Here is a 24940-nt window from a genome sequence, read left to right as displayed (position 1 = left end):
AATGCCTTCTTTCCCAAACTTGGAGATACAACTCTCCTTTTTTAAAAACTAGAAATTTTTTTTAAAAATCCAGTAAAGAAAAGAGGCTCTTCCATAGCACTGTAAATTTAGAATTGGAAGGCAAATGTTTCCCTAAGTTTACAAGACAATGAGGCCTAAAGAGGTCACAGTGCTACTAAAAGTAGAGATCAAACCCAAATCCTCAGATTCTAAGTTTGTTACTCTTTCCACAGCTCTGTGATGCTAAATCACAATATCCAGAAGCTTTTTAGAGAACACCTATATCCATGATGATGATTATTTATCTTTTGACCTCTGCTATAATTGTAAAGCAAAGATAAGGGCTGGAGAAAAGGCAAAGGCAGCCTGAAATAGGCAGGAATGATATAAGAATTGGAGTCATAAGAACTTACCAAAAAGAGAACCAGGAAAAATGAATTTGAAGGCCAGTGGTTAAAGAATACTGGGGGCTTGCAGGAAAGGAACAGATATAGAGAAAACATGATTTAAAGTGAGGAAATATGATAGAATAAGGGAGAAGAAAGAGGAAAGTGATTTGGTCCCTCTAAATACTATAGCCACTCAAAAAAAACAATTTGAATAGGGAAGAGGAAAAAGAGGGAGGAGGAGGAATGAGGAAAAATGAAGAAGAAAGAGGAGGATAAAGAGGAATAACCTGCTTTATTTACTTTAAAGCTCAAATCCCTTTGTCTCTTCAAACAAGAACCTAAGAAGTAGGGTGCTAAGTTATACATTAGCGTGCAGTTTCTAAAATGGATTATGTGGCAAAGATGATAGAAGATAGTAATGGATGATGTTGTAAAAGAAGTGTCAGTGGGACTACAAAATAATACAATCATTAAGGAAAATAATTTTTAATTTATGTAAGAAAAGTTATTAAACTCAAATACCTGATTACTGGATATATATTCTCAAGGGAAAAGAGGAGAGAGATAGGTAAGGAAGGTGTGGAAGAAGAGAAATAAGGCAGAGGAGGAAGGGAGGAACAGAGAAGCTTAGCTCTGTGTGTGTGTATACATATATATGTACATATATACACATATATATATATACATATATGTATGTATACAAACACACTTATCAAAAGCATAGGGAAAACAAGTATTATGGGATTGGATTGCAATTGTAAAAAATGTGGTTTAAGAACGTAATACATCATTGTGTTATTTGGAGATGATGAATATGAGGAATTCAGGGAAGCATAAAAAAACTTGAATGAAATTTATACAAGGTCAAGTAGAACAGAACCAAGAAACCAAAACACACAATAAATACAATAAAATAAATAAAAACCAGATGAAAACATAGACAAATTGTAATGATCAAATTCACATTCAGAGAACAGATGATTATATCAAATAGTGGAAGGTTGTAGGTACTAACATGATCTCAGATAAAGTCATTGTATTGGCTAGTTTTGCTTAAGTGGTGTTTTTTTTTTTTTTGTTGTTTGTTTTGTTTTGTTTTGTTTTGTTATAAGGAAGGGTTCAATGAAAAGCTGGATGTTAAATCCAGAAATACCTTTTTTTTTAAAAGAACATCACAGTCATAACAAAACTTTAAAAAACAGATTTACAATACCTTGGCATGATGTAGATCTACACCATACATGGAAAGTCTCTTTGCATTTTCTAAGAACTGAGAATCAGCTTGTGCTGGAGATAAGCCCCTAAGAATCACAAAGAATAATATTATTTTATAAATAGGAAAAAATGTGAATAAAATCCATGATCAAAAAACTTTCCAATTTTACACAAAACATACAAATAATGTTTTCCCTATACTTTAACCTTCTTTTCCCTTAATATGACACCTTAAACATAGCTTTAATTTTTATTTTTAAAAAAGGCCATACACCCAATTGCCTGAAGAAGCTGTTTTAGTTTTGCCTTAGGAAAAACAAAATTTCATTAAATCATCCAAGTCCAACTTAACAGACTACTTTTTTTTAAAACTCTGTCCCAGGAGAACAAATTCCAAAGCCTTAACTTTATTCTCAATTAGATTATTTGATAGCAAACTTAGTCATTGATATTCCAAAGCAAGATCACATTAATTTTTTAAAATTACAAATAAGAGATAAATTAGTGAATGTGGATTGTTCCAGATGTGTTCAGTAGCTAAGTGTTCTTTTGAAGCTAATTCTGAAGAACAAATTTAATATACCTCATAAAGTTAGAAAACATGAAACCACTATATAATTATTGTTATTATGGATACATAAGTAAATGAAAATCAGGATTCTATACAACTTAAATAAATGCCAGTGTTATTTACCACAGATTATTCTTTTTGCTTAAGTGTACTTTAAAAGCAAAACAAAAAACAAAAGCAAAAAACCCTACAATTTTCATAGCATTCTTTATACTTAAAAGTATCCATTAATATATACTGATATGAGGACCACCTCAATCAAGGAGGATAACACATTTTCCTGTTGATGTCCTCTTTTTATAGATCCTCCCCAGAGATCAACCAATTATTGGAAGTTTTAAATTTTGTGATACTATTGGGGAAATCAGGTTTGCCAATCTATTATTTTTTACTCCAAGACTGGCCTACCTCCTTTTCCAGTGAATAGGCCTTCTTCATTCTGTTCCATATTTTTATAATACTCGATGTTGGAAATGTAGTGACCTTTCACCCAATATGTACCTCACTATTGACTCTTGTAACTTCAATTTTGAGTCTTCTGAAATTGTGATGTTCTAAGATTCAGAATATACTAAATCACTGGGGAAAGATTTGCTTTAAAAAAGAGAGGTTTTCATACTAGGTAACCACTCAGGATCATTAAACACATTGAATAAATTCCTAACTGCAGTCTATCTGGATTTCCTCTTCCTACTCAACTATCATCTATCATGCCTGTTTTAAATATGCATATTGATATTCCTGATCTATTTATTCATTGGAAAGAACATGTAACTCCATGACACATGACTACTGTTTAAACCTATTTATTTTTAATGCATAGATTATTAGGACAAGTTATTTTGAGTACTCATGGATATCATAAAGAAAGCACTATATCATTCTAGTTGTTAGTTACAATAGTTATAATATGCAACACAATATCAATTGCAAAAAAGGATCATTTGGATAATTCCACTATCTTCTACAATGATTATCTTTTCTATTTGGACTCATTCTCCATTTATCTCCCTTTGCCATGTCTACCTGATGTTAATTATTATGCAGAGATGTCATTTATCAAACAGTCTTATAAAATCTTAACAAATGCATGAAAGATTTCTTGCTTCAGTCTTTAAGACAAATCCAACCAGCTCATTTTTAAAATATTTTGATGATTGTGTTCCAATTTAATTTGTTTCCTTTGTAGTCCTGTGTATTTTATTTTATACATTTAAAAAGATTCAAAGGCTAATTCATTAGTCTGCCAAGGGAGAAGAGGTTGATGGAGGACCATGACAAAAAAGATGAATATGTGCATATGTTTACATTTTACTCCAATTGAAACATGTTTAATTTTCTTTTTAAAATTCAGAAAAAATAAGCACACAGTGACTTTATAATATTTATATCATTCAGCCAAATATGAGCTCCTGCAAAAAAAAAAACCAAAAAAACAAAAAACAAAACCTGAAATAACCTGCCTTTTCTCTTTTCATTTTCATCAAAATCCTTACTACATGTATAAATCATTCTCAGATTTTATAAAGATGAGAAAGTAGGGACATGGGTCAGAAGTTATTGATATTTTCTCATTTTTTGTGAGGGGCTAGTATCTCATCCAAATTATCTTTTATTATTGGTTATGCACATTATAAGCACTGAAAAATAAGGTGGAAGTCTGTTCAACAAAGTGTTGGTTTTTTGTTGCATTCAGACATGGTAAAACCTTGTTGTGACTCTCCAAAAAGAGCCAGTGAAGCATTTTTTTTCTTCAACTACAATTTCCTTTTGTCTTCTGGTTTCATTGATCACAGGAATACCAATATGATGTGATTCATTTCTATAAAAGAATACCAATTGGCTAGTCACAGATTTTACATTTGGAGCATTTATAGTAAATTATTATAGTTTTCCTAAAAGTTGAGCTCTATTTTCTACTATTCCACCATCACTCTGGGAACAAAAGGAAAGTTATCATTTGCCTTTGCCATTCCCAAATAATTCATCACCTAATGGCTAGTCTACTGAGATGAATCTCTATTTCATGAGATTGGTCCTGGAATTAAGCCTATATCCATATCCCCTAAAGCCTTTCAAAGCATGAAAAAAACTTTAGTTTCTATTTGAGATTATAATTTAGCTAACATTCTTCAAGGAATGAAGAAAACTTTCCTTAGGAATCTTTATAGATGATTTTCCTTGGTCAAGACAGAAGGTCATCAAATATATATATTGGAGTCACTTATGTTTCATTATGCCATATCCATTCCCATCCAAATGGAATGTTCATAATCTATTTAATAAATAACTTAAAATTAAATACTTAATATTGTTAATAAGGATAATTAGTGGGTATATATAAATGAATACATAAAATACATGAAGGAATGCCGTTAACTTTTTTCAAAAAATAAAAATTCATTAACCTTTTTTTCTCCATTCATTAGGAGTTGGTCAGATAGTCTTACCTTAAGACATTCTTAGAGTGGTTAACCTAAGGTAAAATGTAAACTTTTTCTGCCAAAATATACCATTTATCAGTAATTAGATGTTAAGCTAATCCTATGCAAGTAGAATTAACCCTAATCATTCTCTCTCCAGCACAAAAGTGAACAGACCTATGAGTTTTGTGCAGCTCTACTACTTTCTCTTCCATCTCCTTAGTTTGATTGGGAGCAAACTGAAATTCACTGATGTAATCGCTGCTGTGTTCCTCTGGGTCATAGTCACCAAGCTCAGCTTGCAGTGTATATGAACCAAGGAGAGCATGAGTCACGAAAGAACAGGGTAGGCGGCCAGAAGCAATATCCTGTCGAAGTTGAAGGCACAGGAAATATCTATGGGGGGGAAAAGAAAATCACTTATTTTCACAGTACTACAGAGTTCTAATAATATTCTCCAAACATCACAATGTTAAGAACAAATGTTAATAGCAAAGTTAATATTTTATGACAAAAAATCATTTTGACAAAGCTTATACTTCATCATGAGTGTTTGGCCTACAGATTGTACAAGCTATATATGCATAAAATTAACAAAATGTAAACTCTAAGATTTCATTATATACAGCTGATACTACGGTTTAAAAATTTTTATAACTTTGTTCAATTAAATATAAAAAATGTATTTTATAAATATATAATAATAATACAAATACATACATTTTATATAATATGAAAATTTTTTAATTTTGATTCTCTCCTTCTCTTCCCTCCTCTCTCTTTGAGAAAGTAAGCAATTTGATACAGATTATACATATGCAATCATGCAAAACATATTTCCATATTAGCCAAGTTGCAAAAGAAAAGAAAAAGAAACTTTATTTAAAAAAAAAAAAAAAAAAGGATCCCTAGATCTCCATTTAGACTCTATCCATTCTTTCTCTGGAGGTAGATATCATTTGTTTCATCTTAAGTCCTTTGGAACTGTCTTAGTTCACTGTATTATTAAGGACAGCTAAATCATTCACAAATGATCAACCTATAATATTATTATTGCGTATGATCTTCTCCAGCTTCTGTTCACTTCAGTTTGCATCATTTCATGTAAATCATTCTATGATTTTCTGAAACCCCCTTGTTTATTTTTCTTATAGATGCTATGCTACATTTGTGAGATATCCTTTGGGTGTGCCTTATCTCCAACTACCTCCCATCACCACCTTGGTGTTACTACTAAACTGGTGCCACATGAACGTTTAATTCAGTCCCTAGAGAGCCAGATCTTGAACCTAAATCAGTTTCCTGTTAAAAAAGAAAGAAACGACACCAATACTAATCTGTCTGCAAATTCACTAACATCTCTCAGATGGCAGCCACCATTCCTTCATTACTTTCTTTGTCTCCATTCAGTTCAATCCTCCTACTTCTCATTCCCTTTCCTCTTCAGCTTTCACAAAGGCTTCTCCCTCTTTCCAGGGAAGATAAAACTTCCTCTTTATCCTCCTCTTCCCAACTTTGTGTACTAACAGAAACTTCCCTGTCTCTAAGGCTCTATGGCCAATTCCTTATTTTCAACTTCCTGAGAAAACAATACCTGATTCAATTTTTCTCTCTCCGACCTAGTTCTTGCCCTCATAATTTAAAACTCTTATATGTTAATATATGCTTAACAACACCCCAAAACAAGATGGTTTCCCAGTTCAAACAACTCAATTCCCAGAGACTACTAACTTCACTCCATCCTAAGCTATCCTTAGTGATGATCACAGAGATCATCAAAATGTAATGATTAATGGGACCCTCTTCAGTTCTAAAGTAGGAGATCCCCTTTTTTAAATCAAAATTTCATTCTTTTCCTTCTCCTCTGCCTCATTTTCCTAAATTAATCACCTTTCTCTTTTTTCTCTACTACTTCTCATCCCTCTATCTACCACTATTGTCCCAGTCAATTACCCTTACTGTAGTCTCTTTTTAAAAAAAAAATTAATTATAAACCTATATATAATGGGCCAGAACTCTGAAACCAGGATTCTTACAAGGTTGCTCAGTGGAATTGATAAGACAATGGTTATCTAGTTTAGCATGGTGATTAATAGTTCTCTAGTTCAGTACATGTACTTAGGACTTAATATAGTTCTACAAGATTCACATCTACGATGATGTAATTATAATAGAGTATATAAGCTGAGACAAACTCAGCCAGAGACATTCACTCCATCTCCCAACACCGTGGTGGCTGGCCTGTTCTCCTGCTTATCCCACTGAGCCAAGGCCCGTCTGAAGAGCCTCCATTTGGACTTTATCCCTGGCTATTCTCACGGTGATTACTCTGCTGAAACAAAGATTGGTCCAGAGACCTCCAGAAAACCAACCAGAACACTATACTTATAGTCAATCATTTTGAATGCATATTGTTCTCTATGCTTTGATTCACAATACAGCATTCCTCAACCACAGAATACTTTCATGAGTTACCTGTTATTCCACTAGCGACAATGCCCACTGTAAGTTCAGAATATCTCACTATTCTGGCCCTTACTACTGTAAAGCAAAACACTTATTCTTCTTTGTACTGGATCCATTTATTAAACACCTTCTAGATATATGGCATTTTGATAGGCATTGAGAATAAAAATCCCCCAAATAAAACATACAGACAGCAATAGAGAATATATAAAAGGAAATACAATGAAATAAGAATGGAAAGGTTGGTGGCGGCCATATTGTAAACAGCTTTAAATGCCAGAAAGAGGAGATTATATTTTATCAGATAGACAATGGAATAGACAGTTGAGTACAGGAGTAGTGGAGTTAAATTATGATTTAGGAATATCAATGTGAAAACTGTGTGAAACACGGATTGTAGAAATTCTAGAGATTGGAAGCATAAAATCTAAGAAGTGAAAGGGATTTAAACTAGAGTTCAATTTCTATCAATGATGAAGAGAAAATAGAAATGAAAGATATTGTATGGAGGTAAGATAGAAAATACTTGGCACATGACTTGTATGGAAGTAAGGGAAAGGGGAAGAATGACTACAAGATTATAAACCAAGATTTCTGAAAGGATAACTACACTTGAGCAGAAATAAGGAAGCTTGAAGAAAGGATGGGTTTTGGAAGAGCTATGAGTTCCATCTTAAACATGTTAAAGGTCTGCAGAATGCTCAGGTGGAAATGTTTAGCAAGCAATTGATAATAAGAGCAATTCAGAAGATAGACAATATTCTAGCCTATATCATCTATCAATAAACATTTATTAAGGGCCTCCTATCTGCCTAACACTGTTGCTAAACCCTAGGAATACAAAAAGAGGCAAGAAACTTACAATTTGTATATTAGTTTTATTACTGCTACTACCAGATTAAAAGCAGATACCCCTTTTTCCTTTATCTTCCTGAATAATCTTATTCATGGTAGAACAATGAATATTTGTTAAGTGAAAATATTAATATTTCAATTAGCGTGTATTTGTTATTATTATCCTAAGCTATTTTGTAAGGACTAGCCTCTTTCTTTGCCTGATTCTGCATATTTATTATTTACTCACTATACAGATTTTGCCCCTAAGGAAAATGATAATTTCAAAATCTTCAATCCTTCAGTTTTCCTGTTCCTATGTTATTCCTATAAATTCCTTCACATTCACAATCTTGGTATCATTGTTGCAATTCTACATTTAGTCTATTACTTTTTTCTATATAGTTTCCAGAATTATTCTTTCTTCCTTTCTTATGTCTACTCAATAAGCAGTTATTAAGCAACAATTAGATGCTAAGCACAGATCCACATTACATGCAAAGACAAGGAGAAACAGGAGGTAGAATGTTATGCACAGGGAGAATCATAAAATAGTCTAATCCAAACATTTATTTGGGTTATAAAAATTTCACACAGACGAAATTATGTTTCTTAAGAACAATTCTGAATAGGCAGTCATCCTCCTCTTAACCCCACCTTCATAAAAGCTTTCTAAGTTGCTGGATTCTGTATATATTCAACATGTCATTCCCATCCTATAAAAATGCACTGAATTTAGAGAGGTGCCAGACACAGGTGACGCACAGATGTGCATCACAGAGAAGGTGTGATCTATACTGCAAAAATCACAGATCCATGAAGCATAGAATCTAATAATTTAACAAAGGACAAACAAGCAAGTAGCTCTTTTCAGAACTGCACAGACATTGCCCATAAACCAGACCTTCAATGTATCATGCAGGATTATAACTCTTTTAACTGCTGACAACATACTTGCTTTTCAAGCCCATTTACCCAAAGCTCTTACTGATACTATAAAATATTATAACTAAGAGATTTTAATCCCCCAACAATTTATAGTAGGGAGTGTGTATATATACAGTGGGTGTTGTTTAACAGAGCCCTAATTAAGGTCTATTATTTAAAAGCACTCTTGCTTAGAAGCTCTGTATTCTATGCATGTCAGCGTGTCGGATTCAATGCTCCAACAGCTTACTATGCAGTTAAAAAGGCCATTATTTACTAGCTGAAGCAAATTCAGATCAGAGTCGGATTAGTAATTGTGCATCTCTCCCCACTTTAGCTACAAGCCCAAAAAAGTCAAGATGCATACCCTTTTACATATTCCTGGAGAGGAATACACACACACACACACACACACACACACACACACACACACACACACACACACACACACACACACACAAACATCATAGCCCCCTTGCGTGGGCAATATCTGACAGCAAAATGAGACAGCAATATGCTTTAGCATATTGTATCAAATGAATCTACAGTGAATTTGTAAAGCTATCTTTTTTTTTCCTAAGACCTACAGGCAAAGGAAGATTAGAAAGCAATTGTTTTATAAGACTAGCTCTCCATGTACAATTTTTGCATTTGTGTGGTCTCAAAAACAGCTGATTTATGCTGATACAGACACATCTAGACCATTCACAACTATAATGATAAATTCGCATATAAGTCAAGACCAAATAAAAATGTTGTAACCCTTTTCTTCTCTAGCAGAGAAAGGATATCAAGAGACTGATATATAGCTCCTCTCTGTCTCAGTTTGCTCATCTGTAAAGTGAAGATAAAAAATAGCACTTACCTTCCAGGGTTACTATGAAGATAAAATGATATAATAGGTAATATTTTTAAAGTACTTTACAAACCTTAATGGCTTATAAGAATGCTAACTACTATTTTTTACTATTATTATTATTATTATTATTATTATTAGGGAGGTATCATAGTATCATTAATAAACAAACATTTATTAAACGCATATTATGTGCCAGACACTGTGCTAAACTAAGCACTAGGATTAAAAAAAAGGCAAAAATTAGTTTCTGTCCTCAAAGAATTTACAATGTAATGGAGGAATCAAAAGGTAGACAAATATATACAAAACAAGATATATAAGGATAAATAAGAAATAATTAAGAGAAAAAAGGCACTTGAATCAAGAGAGCCTGTAAAAAAATTAGGATTTCAATTAAAGATTTAAAGGAAACCAGAAGGCAAAGAAAAGGAAGGAATGAAGGATAGCCAGAGAAAATGCCTAGAGCTGAGACATGAAATATCTTGTTTGTGGAACAGCCAATAGGGCCAGTGTCCCTAGATTATGTGTTAGGGAATAACATGTGAGAAGACTGGAAAGGTACAAAGTGGGTTACGCTATGAAGAACTCTGAATGCCAGAAGACACTATATTTGTTCTTGGAGGTAAAAGGAAGCCAATCAGTTTATTAAGTAGAATCCATGATTGGACTTGTGTTTTAGGAAAAATCACTTAAGTGCCTGAAAGAAGAACAGACTAGAATGGGGATAGGTAGACCAACTATTCATGAAATGATAAGGGCCTACACCAGAATAGTGGCAGTATCAGAAGGGGGCATATGTAACAGATATCGCAAAGACAAAATCGATAGGCCTTAGCAACTAGCTTGAATATATGGTAGGTGAGAGAATAAGGAATTAAGGATAATACCCAGGTTTCAAACCTGACAGGCTGGCAGGATGGTCTTGTCCTCTATGGTAACAGAGAAGACCAGGGTGAAGGTAAGATGTAGGGGGGAAAAAGATAATGAGTTTGGCTCAAAAATAATGAGACTAAGATGCCTACAAGACATCCAACTTGAGATGTCTGAAAGGCAGCTGGAAAAGCTGGCCTGGAAGTCAGCAGAGAGCACAGCAGATGGAGAACACACACACAGCTGTCAGGAAGAACTATGTTCAAGTTCCATGTCTAACATATACTTGTGATATGAGTCTCGACAAATCATTTAACCTTTCTTTCAATGAATCAGACAATTCTCTAAGAGAGTAGAGGGAGTTCTTCATTGGGAGTTCCCTAAGAAATACAATAAAAGGCCTAGACATTGTATTTGTGTGTCTGTGTATATGTGCATATATATATATATACATATATATACTATTATTTAAAATATATTTATACAGATAATTGAGATTGATACATGTTACCAACTCTTTGTGACTCTATTTGGAGTTTTTATGGCAGAGATATTGGAACAGTTTAGCACTTCCTTATCCAGATTATTTTACAGTTGAGGAAACAGAGGCACAAAGGATTAAGTGACCTGCCCAGGATTATATAGCCAGTAAGTATCTGATGTCAGATTTGAACTCAGGAAGATGAGTCTTCCTGACTGCAGACCTGACACTATATCCACTGCATCACCCAACATCATAAATACATAAGTACATAACACCTGACTTCAAATCCTGTACTCTTCTACTATATCAAAACAAGATATACTTTATTTTAAGTAAATAAAGTAAAAATGACTTATATTGCATAGTATTTAAAATAAGCTTATCAGAAAGAAGAAACTGAAAGGGAAGAAAAAATTACTGAGGAAGATAAAGTAATTTTCCCCCTTCCCTCACTGTTAATTTTTTTAAGCTACTGAGAACTTATGAGAATCCATCCTATCTAAATCTCCAGAAAAAGAAATGTTACAACCTTCCTTGATCACCATCTTGTCAAATTCCAAGTAGATTAAAACATCAGAAAAGAATAACTGGTCCACTGGTCTCTGAATGACCAAATGGAAAATATCTAAATTACTAAATCTCTCTACTGATATTTTCTTCTATAGAATTAAAAAAAAAAAAAAAACCTACTTGAACCATTCATGGCTTATAACATACCACTAGAATATAGTAATAATACTATAATTTTTCAATGAAAATTATTGCATTACCAAAAAATGAACCTTTGGATACTTTTCTTGATGGAAAGACTGGCAAAAGAAATTACATAATGTGTAACATCAGCTTTGAATTTTATATTCAGGAATACAATGAATGACACTATATAGCAAAGAAAGACAAAGTATAATAATGAAAAAAGGGGAAAATTTGTTTTTAAGGCCTTAAGATGGTCAACAATTTTAAAATATTTTTATCTTATGTTTCAAAGAAATCTCAGAATAAAAGTATCTATTAAAAGTTATCTTTTTAAAAAATGTTCCTGAAATGATTCTTAATTTTCTACTACACAGAATTAAACATGCTCATTCTTTACTTTGAAAGTGAAATTTATTAAAAAATGCAAGTACCTGGTGATGTCTTCAGTCAGTTGTGAAGGATCAGGAGGATAAAATTTCACATTAAAGGTGAATATCCAGGGAAGATCTGTAATGATTAAATAGCAGGTTCATTAACGTCAATGATCAGAAGATAGATTTCCTTTTATAACTTCCAAAGAGGAAGGAAAAGTCATCTAAGAATTACAACTTCAATTCTAAATACTTCATTAAGCCAAAATATGAATACCATTTACAAAAATGTCTCAGAACCAAACAAGAAACAATAGTGGTACTTAGAGTAACTTTATTAATCATCTGTTTTGACTCATGTTAATTTATCAGCACTTCTCTAAGATTTCTTATGACAATCTGGTATACAATCTTAACATGGTCTATAAGTATTTGTAGGATATAGATTCTGGAACTTTGTTCTTAAAAAAACATCTGAATGGGTGTGATCACCAGATGTTACATTTTGCTTAAGGACTAGGTGAGAGATTAAAGGGGAGAGGAGAGAAAAAAAAAAGGGGGTTCTGAGATTTCCAAAATGTTGATGAGTAAAAACATTCTGGAAATAATAAATGACCTAGAGGGATGTCTAGGCTAAAAGAGCCTAAGACAGGGTATAAAACTTAGAATATGAAAGCATTACAGAAAGCATTACATTTAAATCCCGCTTCAGCCACTTACTAGTTGTGGGATCCCCAGCAAGTTATTTAATATGTCTGTATCAATTTTCTCATCTCCATCAATTAAATGGAGCTAATAAAAAGTCACTAATTTCCCAGAGTTGTTGTGCGGATAAAATATTTAATTGGCATTACAAACCTGCAAATGCTATATAATTGTTAATGGTGGTGGTGGTGATTTCAGTGAGGATGATATCAATGATGATGATGATAAAGAAGCTCAAAGAAGATAGAACAGAGAAAAAAGATGAGGTAAAGGAGACATAATAAAGTGTTAAAGAAGGGATTCTAATTAATTCAATGTGTGGGTTCTACCGATGGCAACTATCTTCCTCAACCCTATAGCTTGAAATGGCAAAGCTACAAATCTTTTTGAAAAAAAAATATTTTATTTTATTTTAAAAATATTCCTTTTACAACACTAATATGTTTCTGATATCAAAACCAGGAAGAGCAAAAACAGAGAAAGAAAACCAATTTCCCTAATGAATACTGATATAAAATATTTAAATAATCATCAGCAAGCATTATCTGTAATGGGGATAAACTAGAAATTATCTCAAAGAAGATCAGAGTGAAGCAAAAATATCCATTATTACCACTATTGTTCAATGTTATACTAGAAATGTTAACTATAACAAAAAGAGAACAAAAAGAAATTGAAGGAATTAGGACAGGAAACCAAAATTTCTTAAACTTATTGTAATCCCAGGCGAATTACCACCTCTCAAAGCTCTAAGTATCTCTCTAAGGCTATAAGTTATCAATGTCTGAATAAGGATAGATGTGTTAGAATACTAACTGTGCTGTGAAAAATGATACTGAGGATGGTTTCAGAGAATTTGGGAAGACGTATGAAGTAATTCAAAGGAGAAGGAGGAGAATAATTTATAAAACAACAACAATGTTGTAAAGACAGAAAACTCTGAAAGACTTAGAAACCAGAAGCAATGTATGACCCACTGTGATTCTAGGGGACTCGTGATAAAATATGTTACTTACAACTTAATAGGGATAGCTAAATAAATTCATAAATTGAGATGATTAATGCAGAAATCTGTTTTGCGATATACTTATTTGTAACAGGAGTTTTTTGTTTGTTTGTTTGTTTGTTTTTAACAATCTTGATGGGCAGAGGTGGTGGGAGAGAAAAAAAGGCAGGTTTTATTTTCCTTTTTCTTTCTTTTTTTTGCAAGGCAATTAGGATTAAGTGACTTAGTAGGGTCACAGGTTGTAAGAGTCAAAAGGCCATATTTGAACTCAGATTCTGCTAACTCCAGGCCCAATACTCTTATCTATCTTGTACCACCTTGCTGGCCCTGAGAGTTATCTTGATCGAAAAAGATTTAATTTTTTTTAAAGGAAGATTTTTAAGTTGCAAAGAAGGTTCTAAGTTACTTGGCATAAGGAGCATTTTCTCCCAGAGTGTTCCTTGTATCAGTGAAATCACAGAGCCAGCCGTTATTCCTTTAATTACGTGTATACATGTTTGTCTCCAAGAGAATCTAAATTCCTCAAGTATACATTGTTTCCTTTTTGTTTTGGTATCCCCCTTAATACATACCATGGGGATGAGTATATTGTAGGTGCTTCATAAAGCCCACTGATTGCTTCCAAAATTTGGTATTTATTCATACTTGTATATAGCATACACTTAATTTTTGAATATTAAAAATCTAACTAGTCAGAAAACAAAGTATTCAATATGATGAACTTGTTTTTAGTCAACAATAATTGTGTTTGCCTTCTCACAATTTAGAATGTTTTTTTGGGAAGATCAGAAAGGACTTTATTATTTTTAATGTCCTCCAAGCAAGTGTGAACTGGTAGTTTTTTGTGTTTTGTTTTGTTTTTATTATTGTAGCTATTTACTTATATGCATGGGTAATTTTTCAGCATTGACAGTTGCAAAACCTTTTATTCCAATTTTTCCCCTCCTTCCCCCCACCTTCTTCCCCAGATGGCAGGTTGACCAATACAAGTTAAATATGTTAAAGTATAGTTAAATACAATATATGTATATATAAACTGAGAGTTTCTTTTCTTCTTAAATTCTCTATTGCAAAGAGAGATATTAAAAGAATCATTGCAGTACCTATTTGAGGTATCTCAAAGAACTTTAGCTGAAGGCTTTGGGATATGAAGAATCCCTTCAATATTTCTTATTCAATATATTTCCTTGCCCTCTCCTGTCCATCCTCTTACGCTCCATCATCACCATCAAAGACAATTTAAAGGGTAAAGGAAATAAAAGAAGACAAGAGAAGGAAGGCATTTATATTCCTTTCATCCTGACAGCAGGGACTTCATAATTTTGTGCTGGAATAATTATTGATGTTGGGGTGAATGGTAGATATAAACAGAAAGACACAGAAATGTACTGTACAATGCTAACTGTGCAAGAAAGTCAGTGTATTTGCCAAGAGGTAGTATGTGTAGAAAGTCTACAAAAAGTACAATGGAAGAATCTTGAGATGCCCTCTTCCCACATATATTTAAGGGAGAGGAAGATGAGAAACCACTAAAGAATATACAAAAGGAATAATAAAAAGATAGAAGTAGGAGCAACAGATGAATCTAATTACCATCTGAATCCAAAAATCAATTTTGCACAAAAGTCAAGGAAAATAAGGACTGAGGTTAGAGGGGAAAAAAGGGAGGGAGACTGATTACAACTGTCAAGCAAAATCTGAAAGTCATGTCTTTCTCAAACCCAGAACTTCCTTCAGTGTCACTATCCTCTCTCTGCAATGCAGATGGCATCAAACAAGAAAAAAAGCAATTAGGAGTGAAAAATAGATGTTTATTAGATATTATAAAATTAATGGTACTATGAAAAAGTAATCAGGGTTTTTTAAATACTTATGCTTGAGAGACAGCATATTTTAAAAACAGAATTCAATGAATTTACTATTTTAAAGAAGTTAAGACACAAGTCCAAAGGGATAAATGCAAAGTTCAATCAATGAAGTAGGAGAAATTTTTCAATGTTAAAGTATATGTTAAATCCAATATATGTATAGATATTTATAGTTATCTTCCTGCACAAGAAAAATCAGATCTAGAAAGAAGGTTAAAAACTCTCAGAAGGAAAACAAAAATGCAGGCAAACCATAACAGAAAGAGTGGAAATGCTATGTTGTGGTCCACACTCATTTCCCATAGTTCTCTCTCTGGGTGTAGCTGATTCTCTTAATTACTGAACAATTGAGAGCTATGAGAAATTTAAGGAGAAATGCCATCCAAATTAACAGTTATCATTCACACCTGTTCCAACTGAAGGAGTAATTGGATCGGAGTAGAGAATTATTATTTCAATACTCTAAATGAGAAGATATGACTTTTGAGTCATGATAGTTGCAATGGAAATGAAAAGTAAAAATATAAGAAAATTTGCTAAGATCAAATCAATAAAGAGAAAACAATGTGACATACAGTGGTAAAAATACTATATTTAAAGTCAGACAACTTCCATTCAAATCCTAGTTTTCTCATTTATTAACGGTGTGATCTTTTCAAGGCCTATTTCTTCACATAAAATGAGGGATTGGATAAGAGTATATCCTTTTAAGCTTTTAGTTCTAATTTTCTTTGAGCTCTAAATCTGTGATCCTCCATAGGACTTGGCAAAAAATCACATGTTTTTGGAAGAGTTAGAGAAAGTGAATAAGCTCATATAAGGGAGCACATATAGAATTGGAAGTGACCTTGAGGCCTTCTAGTCCAATATGCTTATTTTAAAGATAAGGAAAATAAGTCCTATGAAGGTTAAAATATTTTCCCAAAGTCACACATGTAATAAGTGACAGAACTCTTCCCTGAGGAAGAGGAAGAATTTGAACTCAGATCCTCTAGGAGTCATTGTCTCTAAGGTTATGTAATATGGATAACTGGGAAGATGGTGGTTAAAAAACAAAAATGGAGGAAATGAGAGTGGAAAGATAAAAGATTGAATTGGGAATTGAATAAAAGTTCAGTTACAAACATGCTTGTTTGTTAAAAATAGTAGTGGACCATTAATGTAGAACTACCTAAAAGACATTAGGAAATACTCTACCAAATGTCTTCAAATAGCTTGGTGCTAGGGATACAGATTTGGGACATATCTGCATAGAGATTATAAATGAAGAACAGCACAGTAAAAAGCAATGACTTTGAAGTGAAAAGACTTAGGTTCAAAGTTTGCCTCTCTGCGCCCCAGTTTTCTCACTTATAAAAATGATGTTGTGGGATTAAAAAGCCTCTCAGGTTCACTGCAGTTTTAGACCTATATGAGTCTATAAATCATAGCAATAAGCACCTTTCAACCACAGAAATAAGTGAATTTGCCAAAGCAAATTATGTATAGAAAAAGTAAAAAGAGGCTAGAAGATATGTTTTTAAGGGAGGAAAGAAATGAGGGACCAACAAAGGGAATAAAAAGGAACTGTAGAAAGGATATCATGAGAATATATTGTCATGTAATCAAATAGAGGAAAATATATTAAGAGAATCAAAGGTCCAAATCACGGAGAATAAAGACCTGAGGAGAAAAAAAATATCATGCATGATATGAAATTCAATGCTGAGTGCCAATTCTGACATTAGTATCAACAAGAGAATTGCTTAAAACTCATCAAAAAGCTAAAATATGAATGAGGGTGTGTGGAGAAACATTAAACAGTATAAGATGATTTCATGGATTGAGTAATAGCTTTAAAAAAAAAAAAAAGACTAGTCATACTTTGAGATAGAAGAGAAGCCACAAGCATGAAAATAAAGTTCACACTGAGGAGATGGTAGGCTTAAATGAAAACAGTAGCAATCTGTAAATGAGATGGAAAGTAATTAAATTGATCAGGTGCAGGTTAGAATTTGAAGGGGGTTTGGTGTGGAATTGTTTTGTGCTTTATGTTTTGGGGGTTTTTTGTGTGCATATTCAATGAGCAGAAGATTCAGTAAGGTTCATTCAAATTTGATATTTCTGGAGCTTTTCTTGAAGATGAGTGGGTTTTCAGAATCAAGGATGAAAGATACAGAAAAGTTAGTAGTTTTTAAAGGGTAACAAATTTCAGTCCGCCAATTAGCATTTATTATCTTACTGTATATGCCCCTCTCCCCCCCCAAAAAAGATAAAAACACTTTTCCTATCATCAAGGAACTCACATTCTAATAGGAGGTACAATATATATGCACAGACACAATGTAAATGGCAGGTAATCTCAGCAGATGGTACTAGTGAGGTTGGGGAGGAGGTATTTGAATGGGGATGCACATCAACCAGGAAAGGCAGCTCAAACAAAATCATATTTGAGTTACATTTTGAAGGAAAGCAGGAGTTAGACCATGAGGAGGAAGAACATTCTAGACTGAAATGGGAAGATGGAGAATCATGTGAAACATCAGAAAAGCAATGAAAAAGAACAAGAAATCCAGTACTAATTGATCTAGGACTGGAAATGGAGTAAATATTGTAGAACATGGAGACGACTGAGTATTATGATAACTTATTTAGGAACTAAGACGGAAATGAAGTGAAGGATAAAGTGTCAGAAAGACAAGCCAAGAAATTTGAGAAGAATCAAAATCCGGCCTTTGAAAGGTTAGCTGAAGGATCCCAGGATTATTTAGAGCAACAAACAGAAGATTTAAGGGGGAAACAAAACAGCTATCTTATTAGTATTTAAAGTACTGACATTTGGAAAAGAGAGTTTTGCTTTATTTAATTCCAGGGGACAGAATAATAAGGAATGGGTAGAAAGTTTAACTCAGGTATGAGTTAATAATATTTTCTAATCATTGTTGCTGTTGGTTCAGTTATTTTTCATTCATGTTCGACTCTTCATGGACCCCAATCCTATTTGAGGTTTTCTTGGCAAAGATACTTGAGTGGTCATATTTGAGTCATCTTTGTCATTTTCTTTTCCAGATCATTTTACAGATGAGGAAATGGAGGAAAACAATTAAGCAATTTGTGCAGGGTTATATAGCTAATAAATTTCTGAGGCCAGATTTGATCCCTGGAAGATCAGTCTTTTTGGCTTGAGACCCAGCACTTTTATTTACTACATCATGTAGCTACCCAGAAGAACGAGTTGTTTAGGGGTACAGTAGAGCAAGTCACTTATGACTAAAGATCTCTGAACAGAGACTAGATGTCCCCTTGCTAGAGATAATTACAAAGAAGTCCTATTTAGGGTACAGGATACTAAGTGATATCAGGGGCATAAAAGACAAACATCCTAAAGAAAATTTCCATTCCTTGCTTACAAAGCATCCAATAATATTTAACCAGAGCCAACAACCCAGATACTAATATCAAGTGTCAAGCAGATGCCTCTAAAACTTAAAAGAGACAGATATAAAAGTGCTCCTGAAATACTCACTCATCTCATAATTGGGAAAAGGATGATGTCAGAATACCTACACACCTCACAGATAGAATGTGTTTCAAAATTTATGCACAGTAAAAGCCTCATTAATTTCTGAAACTTTGTAGTACTTCAGATTAGTGACTGAACAAACATTCACTTTGATATTAATTATGATAAAATATTTATTAATAAAATTAATAGGATGACATGAGGATTAATGAAACCTATTTTTTCTCTAGTGTTAAGCACCAAAAACCTCAGAAGCATTCTTATTTTAAGAAAATTATGTCAACTCCCAAATCATCCTCCTCTTTTCATTAAAGCAGGTTTCCAATCTATGTAAAAAAAAAAAAAAAAAAAAAAAAAAAAAAACCATGCACAGTCCTGAATCTCTTTTTATCTTCAACAGTAGATCATTTCTTTAGTGGCCTCTATACAAAAAGAAACATTTGAAATATCTTGATTTTCCTGGAGTATGAATTATTAAACTAAGATCACAGTTCCTATAAAACTCTAAACATGCAAATCTTAATATTCATTTTCTCACTTTCAAGGGGCATATCACCATATTAATATAATGTTAGTGAATTAATGAAGTGATGAAAACAAGCTGATAATTAGTTAAGCATTCTGGTGGATTGAGACACAGCAGAAATCCTTTAATTTCTCAAGGCTCTAGACTTGTGTCAAACTCAAATGAAAAACAGGAGTCACTGAACTGTTATATAAAAAAAAAGTCCCTTGTGGGCACAAATTTGATTTAGAAAACCACATATTAGATTTTATTGTATTTTTATTTGTTTTGTTAAATTTTGTTAATTGTCACATTTGGTTAAATTTTAATCTGGTTCAGGATTCCTGGAGGGTGTTATGGGTAGAAGGACTGACACTTATGCTCTAAATAAGTTGCAAAAGAAGATACTAGTCTTTATTAAGAGTTTCCTCAACTGAAAGTTCCCAATACCAGTGGAATTACAGATTTAGTTTCTATCTTGATCTCTATTTTCACAGCTGTTGAGGGAAATTATTTAAAATCACCTGAAGATTAAAACAGAGCCAGGTTTTCCTTTAAAATAATTTCCCTCAGGATTGTTCCCCTGATCCCCAGAATTTTCAATTGTTCTTGTCAAACTGTAAGTTAGAATTTCTGCCTTGTTAATACTAACAGAGATTTACTAATTTTCCCAATTTAAAGGGTAAAAAGTTCTTGGGGAAGAATGGAAGGAGATGGAATATAAATAAATACAGCACTCTCAAATCAATACCAAGCAAGATCTTTCAAAATGTGGAACACTAATTTTAATACCCTAATGCCATTATCAAAAAACAAGACATCATTTAAATATTTGAAACATACTACAGATGGAAAGATATTCCCACAGTGTGGCAGTCAAAAGGCTTGACTTCTAGAAGTACAATAAAAAGAGTTCTTAATTCTTTGAACCTAGGTTCAAATCTCCCTCTCCTCTTAACAATTGTGTGGACCATGAGCAAATTCCTTAAAACCTCACAGGCTCCATTTTCCTCCTCTAAAAATGATGTCGAGGGGACAAGATGACCTCTGAACTTCCTTTAATTTCTAGATTTATAACTGTGATCTAGCTCAGTCACTTCCCAGCTAAGTGACCTTGGGCAAATTATTCAATCTCTTTGCATTTTAGCTTCCTTACCTATCAGAGGTATAGTGTGCCTGTATATATCTGTCTGTCTGTGTCTCTCTCTCTCTGTCTCTCTCTCTCTCTGTATATATATGTGTATGTGTGTGTGTGTGTGTGTGTATACATACATATGTGGTATAGTCTATTAGATTCTTTACCTATCAATTAGTCATATTGCTACCTTGCTCTGTGTGGGCTAACAGACTTTTCTGTTTCTAGACATGCCCCTAACTTGAAGCCTCAGCTCTGTTTCTTGCTGCCAGATACAGTACCAAGTGTTAGATTCTCCAAGTTACCAAACCCAGTGTTCGCTGCAGCCATCATTTGGACACAAGTACATTTGCCTAGACCCCTACATTTCCTTCCCTTTCACCACTGTGGCACTCACATCTATCCTCTCCATAGGCTAGGTGATCCTATAGGAGAGGGTAAAATCAAAATAAAATAGCTATTCTGTATATACTAACCTGAAGCAAAACCCTAGTAATGATCTGGGAAACAACCTCCTTACATTATCAGACTGCAGCCACAATTCTCAAGGGAGGAGAACTATCCTAACCTTTCTTAAGGAGAATGGATTTTCCTAATCAAGTATCAAAATGAAAAAAAATACAATTAATTCAAATCCACAGTTACAATAAAATGAAAAAGTATAAGGGGAAACTTTTTAAAGCCATAACTTAAGCTTTGATCTATGAAATGTGAATAGATAAATGCTTATACCATAGCCATCATCAGTTAAAGGGCTAAAGATTAGCAACTAAAGATAAAGATAACAATCTATGATCTTGAACTAAAGAAAAAGATGCATTTTCTATATCTGCCTTGCTTTATCAGTTTCACTGATGAAGCTCTCCCTCAGAGAATGCAATTATTATTTCCTCACATTAACACATTAGAAATGAGCTTGAGCTCTTAGTCTAAAATGGAATTTGTTCATTTCATTCACTGAAATTTCAATGTCACTCCTAATCACTGGGCCTCTCTCATCTGAAGAATCTTGTCTTTAATGGAGAATTAAAGAGTAATTCATTAAAGACTGTTTCTTTCTAAGCAAACTCCAGACTGGAAACAAGTTGATATTTTCAATAGATGAATCATGTCTAAACAGACTAGGGAATCACATGAAGAAAGAGGCTTAAAAGAAGCTGTTCTTTCCTCTTTTACCAGAGATTCTGGATTATAAATTCATGCCTTGTTTTCTCCATAAGCCATATCCCTAGAAATAAATTTTAGTTTCTGCAATCAGAACATAATGGGAGTTCATGAGATAGCCTTCAATTACTTGTGATACATTATAAAAACTCTATTCCATTTCCATCAAACAATTACCAAAGCTTTAAAAAAAAAAACCTTAATACTTAACATAAAAAGCAATTGGATATAAGGATTATCTATATACAATTAGGAAAAAATTTCCTAGATGGGAGGTGACATCTTCTATACTTTTTTTTCCATTTTGACAAGTTTTGAGGCTAACAGAAGAGTTTGATCCAACAGTGATAAGACATTTGGACAAGCGGTGTAGGTTGCACTGAAGGATGAGAATGATGGAACTCTTGAGCTCAGTTCTGAGCTATAACAGGCAAAGGCATTCAAGATTCTGAATTAAATCGAGCCCCAGTTCAAGGAATAGGAGGTCACCACTTAAGGGACAAAGAACCAGCTAAGCCCAGCAATGAGGTAGGACCAAAAAAAAAACAAAAAACAAAAAAAACAAAAAAACAAAAAAACTCCCATGAAGATCAGTAGAGTGCTCAGTCACTGACATTCTAGCCTGAGCAAAATGGGAAGATGCAACATCAAAAAAACAAAATAAGCAACAACAAAGTTCTAAGTTATATTCCCTACACAGAAGTAAACTAAAAAAAAAAAAAAAAAAAAAAAAAACAAGCTTGTTATAGAAGCTTTAACTGTCTTGTGAACCAATTCCCAGTTTGTGAATTACAGAACTTCTATATAATCAATCCACCAGTACTTATGAAGCAAGCCAAGAACTGTGCTAAGAAAAAAAAAAAAAAAAGACAGTCTCTGCAGTCAATAAGCTTTCAAAGGACAACACACGGAAATCAGAACATACAAAGTAAATATAGAATAGAGGAAAGATAACTTTAAAATGGGTAATAGAGATACCATAAAATGCTTTTTGGAAGAGGTAATGGTTGAGTAGAGTATTAAAGGGAACCAGGAATCTAAGAGCTAAAAGTTGGAAAAAAAAAAAAAAGATTCACTAATAAAAATATGCCTTCTCTTTCTGAAAATTGGGCCATTACTTCAGATTTTCAATTAAGTCCACCATAAAAGCCAAATGAAGGAGTTGACTGGGCTAGGAGTGAAGAAAATATAACTTCCAAGGAGGAATAAATAGACTTTAACGGACCAAAAAGAGTTGGTTACCTTTTGAGAATTAGACAGAAAATTGAATAGTGACAGTTTTTAATATTAAATGAAGTGAGTCATAAAAAGAGCCCTTGCAATAACTTGAAGAAAGAAGGACATGTTTAACTTAAACTGGTCTCCTTAGCAAGATTTCATGTCCAGACATTTGCTGCTGAGTGTAACCTGTAAACAAATCTTTTCTCCTAACCCCCTTACAACATCCCCAAAAGTGAATAAACAGATCATTTAGCTGTCCACTGCTGAATGGCTTACTGATTAGATGTTGCAACTAGGTGTTTCAGTGGACGAAGTGTCAGGCCTAGACTCAGCTGTGTGACTCTGGGCAAGTCATTTATTTTTTGTTTGTTCTAAGTTTCCTTATGTGCAAAATGGAAGTGACGAGTAGCATCTCCCTCCAAGGATTATTATGATGATGAAATGAAAGAATAATTGTAAAATACTCGGCACAGAGCATGCACTATATGATGCCGCTGTTGCTGTTATTAAAATAGATTAAATTTCATTCTTTTTAACTTCATCTCACTGGTCTTAGTTCTGCCCTGTGGGACCAAATAAAACAAAGTCTAGCCATTTCTTTCGCTGACCACTTTTAAAGATATTGAAAGTTGGGCAGCTAGGTGGTTCAGTTGATAAAACACTAGCCCTGGAGTCAAGAGACCTAAGTTCAAGTCCAGTCTCAGAAACTAGCTATATGACTCTGGGTAAGTCATTTATTTAAACTCCAGTTGCCTCTCCATCCCTACCCAAAAAAAAAAAAAAAAAAAAAAAAAAAAAAAAGACACAGGAAGAGAAGTCTCATCCTTCCCAAAGCCCCCACAAACACTGTAACTGAATAGATTTTTGTTTACACTGACTACTTCTATAAGACTGGCCTTTCAAAACCTCTGCCTTAAATATGAAGAACAAAGTATATAGAAATTGTCTCCTTTTGATTCTAGATTAGACAAAAATAATAGAGTGCCCAACCATTAAAAGAAAGGAAGAAATGTTGTTTTAAAGCCAAGAAAAAAGACAAACATAATAATTTGTGATCTTGAATTAATAAAAATATATGTTTTTTATATCTGGGGCCAAAACATTAAGTAGAAGAAGAGTTAGGGAGAAAATGCATCTTTCTTAAGTTTTTATAACATTAAGAAATAATCTAGTCTAAGCTTTACATTTTAATAATTACAATAATAATAATCTCACATGCTTTAAGGTTCATATGAGAGAAAGGGAAATAGAGCCAACCATGGAGTCAGGAAAACCCAAATTCAAGTCCTGCCTGACATATGTATTAGCTACATGTAATCATGGATAAGTCACCCAACCCCTTAGCTGATATATTCAAAATTAAAATGGCAAACTAATCATCTATAGTCATGAAGAATACCAGGAATAGTCCTCTCACCATTATTTACCTCTAAGTAGTTTATATGTACAGAAAACAGAGGAAAGGCTTAGAATATCTGGTCAGCACACTCAAATGGATATGTAATCTTTTCAATGTGAGTATTCTCTTCAACCAAATTTAAAACCCATCCAGACTTGCACTATCTGGGAAATCCTTGTCCCTGTAACTGTTCTTTGAGTTATCTATAAGAAGTCCATCTAACCAGTTTCTCTTAACCTCATCATATAAAAATCATATAGAATATCTGGGCTGTCCACCTGTTCCACTCTTCATTTAGCTGATATTTTTTCATTCATACATTTATAGCTT

At 33.3% G+C, this 24940-nt stretch overlaps 1 protein-coding gene across 27 annotated transcripts in view; it reads right to left on the bottom strand.

Annotated features, from left to right (window-relative positions):
* Nucleotides 1–24940, bottom strand: part of EPB41L2 (erythrocyte membrane protein band 4.1 like 2) — a 279109-nt gene that overhangs the window by 69632 nt on the left and 184537 nt on the right. For all 27 annotated transcript variants that reach the window (XM_074309829.1, XM_074309834.1, XM_074309837.1 and 24 more), the window contains exons 6-8: nucleotides 12166–12241; nucleotides 4776–4994; nucleotides 1603–1690 (exon numbers count right to left, since the gene is read on the bottom strand). In XM_074309829.1, the coding sequence (XP_074165930.1) occupies nucleotides 1603–1690; nucleotides 4776–4994; nucleotides 12166–12241 (383 nt within the window). The remainder of the gene's footprint in view (nucleotides 1–1602; nucleotides 1691–4775; nucleotides 4995–12165; nucleotides 12242–24940) is intronic.

This window comes from Sminthopsis crassicaudata, chromosome 4 (assembly GCF_048593235.1).
Source record: "Sminthopsis crassicaudata isolate SCR6 chromosome 4, ASM4859323v1, whole genome shotgun sequence".
Lineage (NCBI taxonomy): Eukaryota > Metazoa > Chordata > Mammalia > Dasyuromorphia > Dasyuridae > Sminthopsis > Sminthopsis crassicaudata.
Note: the sequence above shows the minus strand (reverse complement) of the source record. Positions and strands in the feature narration are given on the sequence as shown.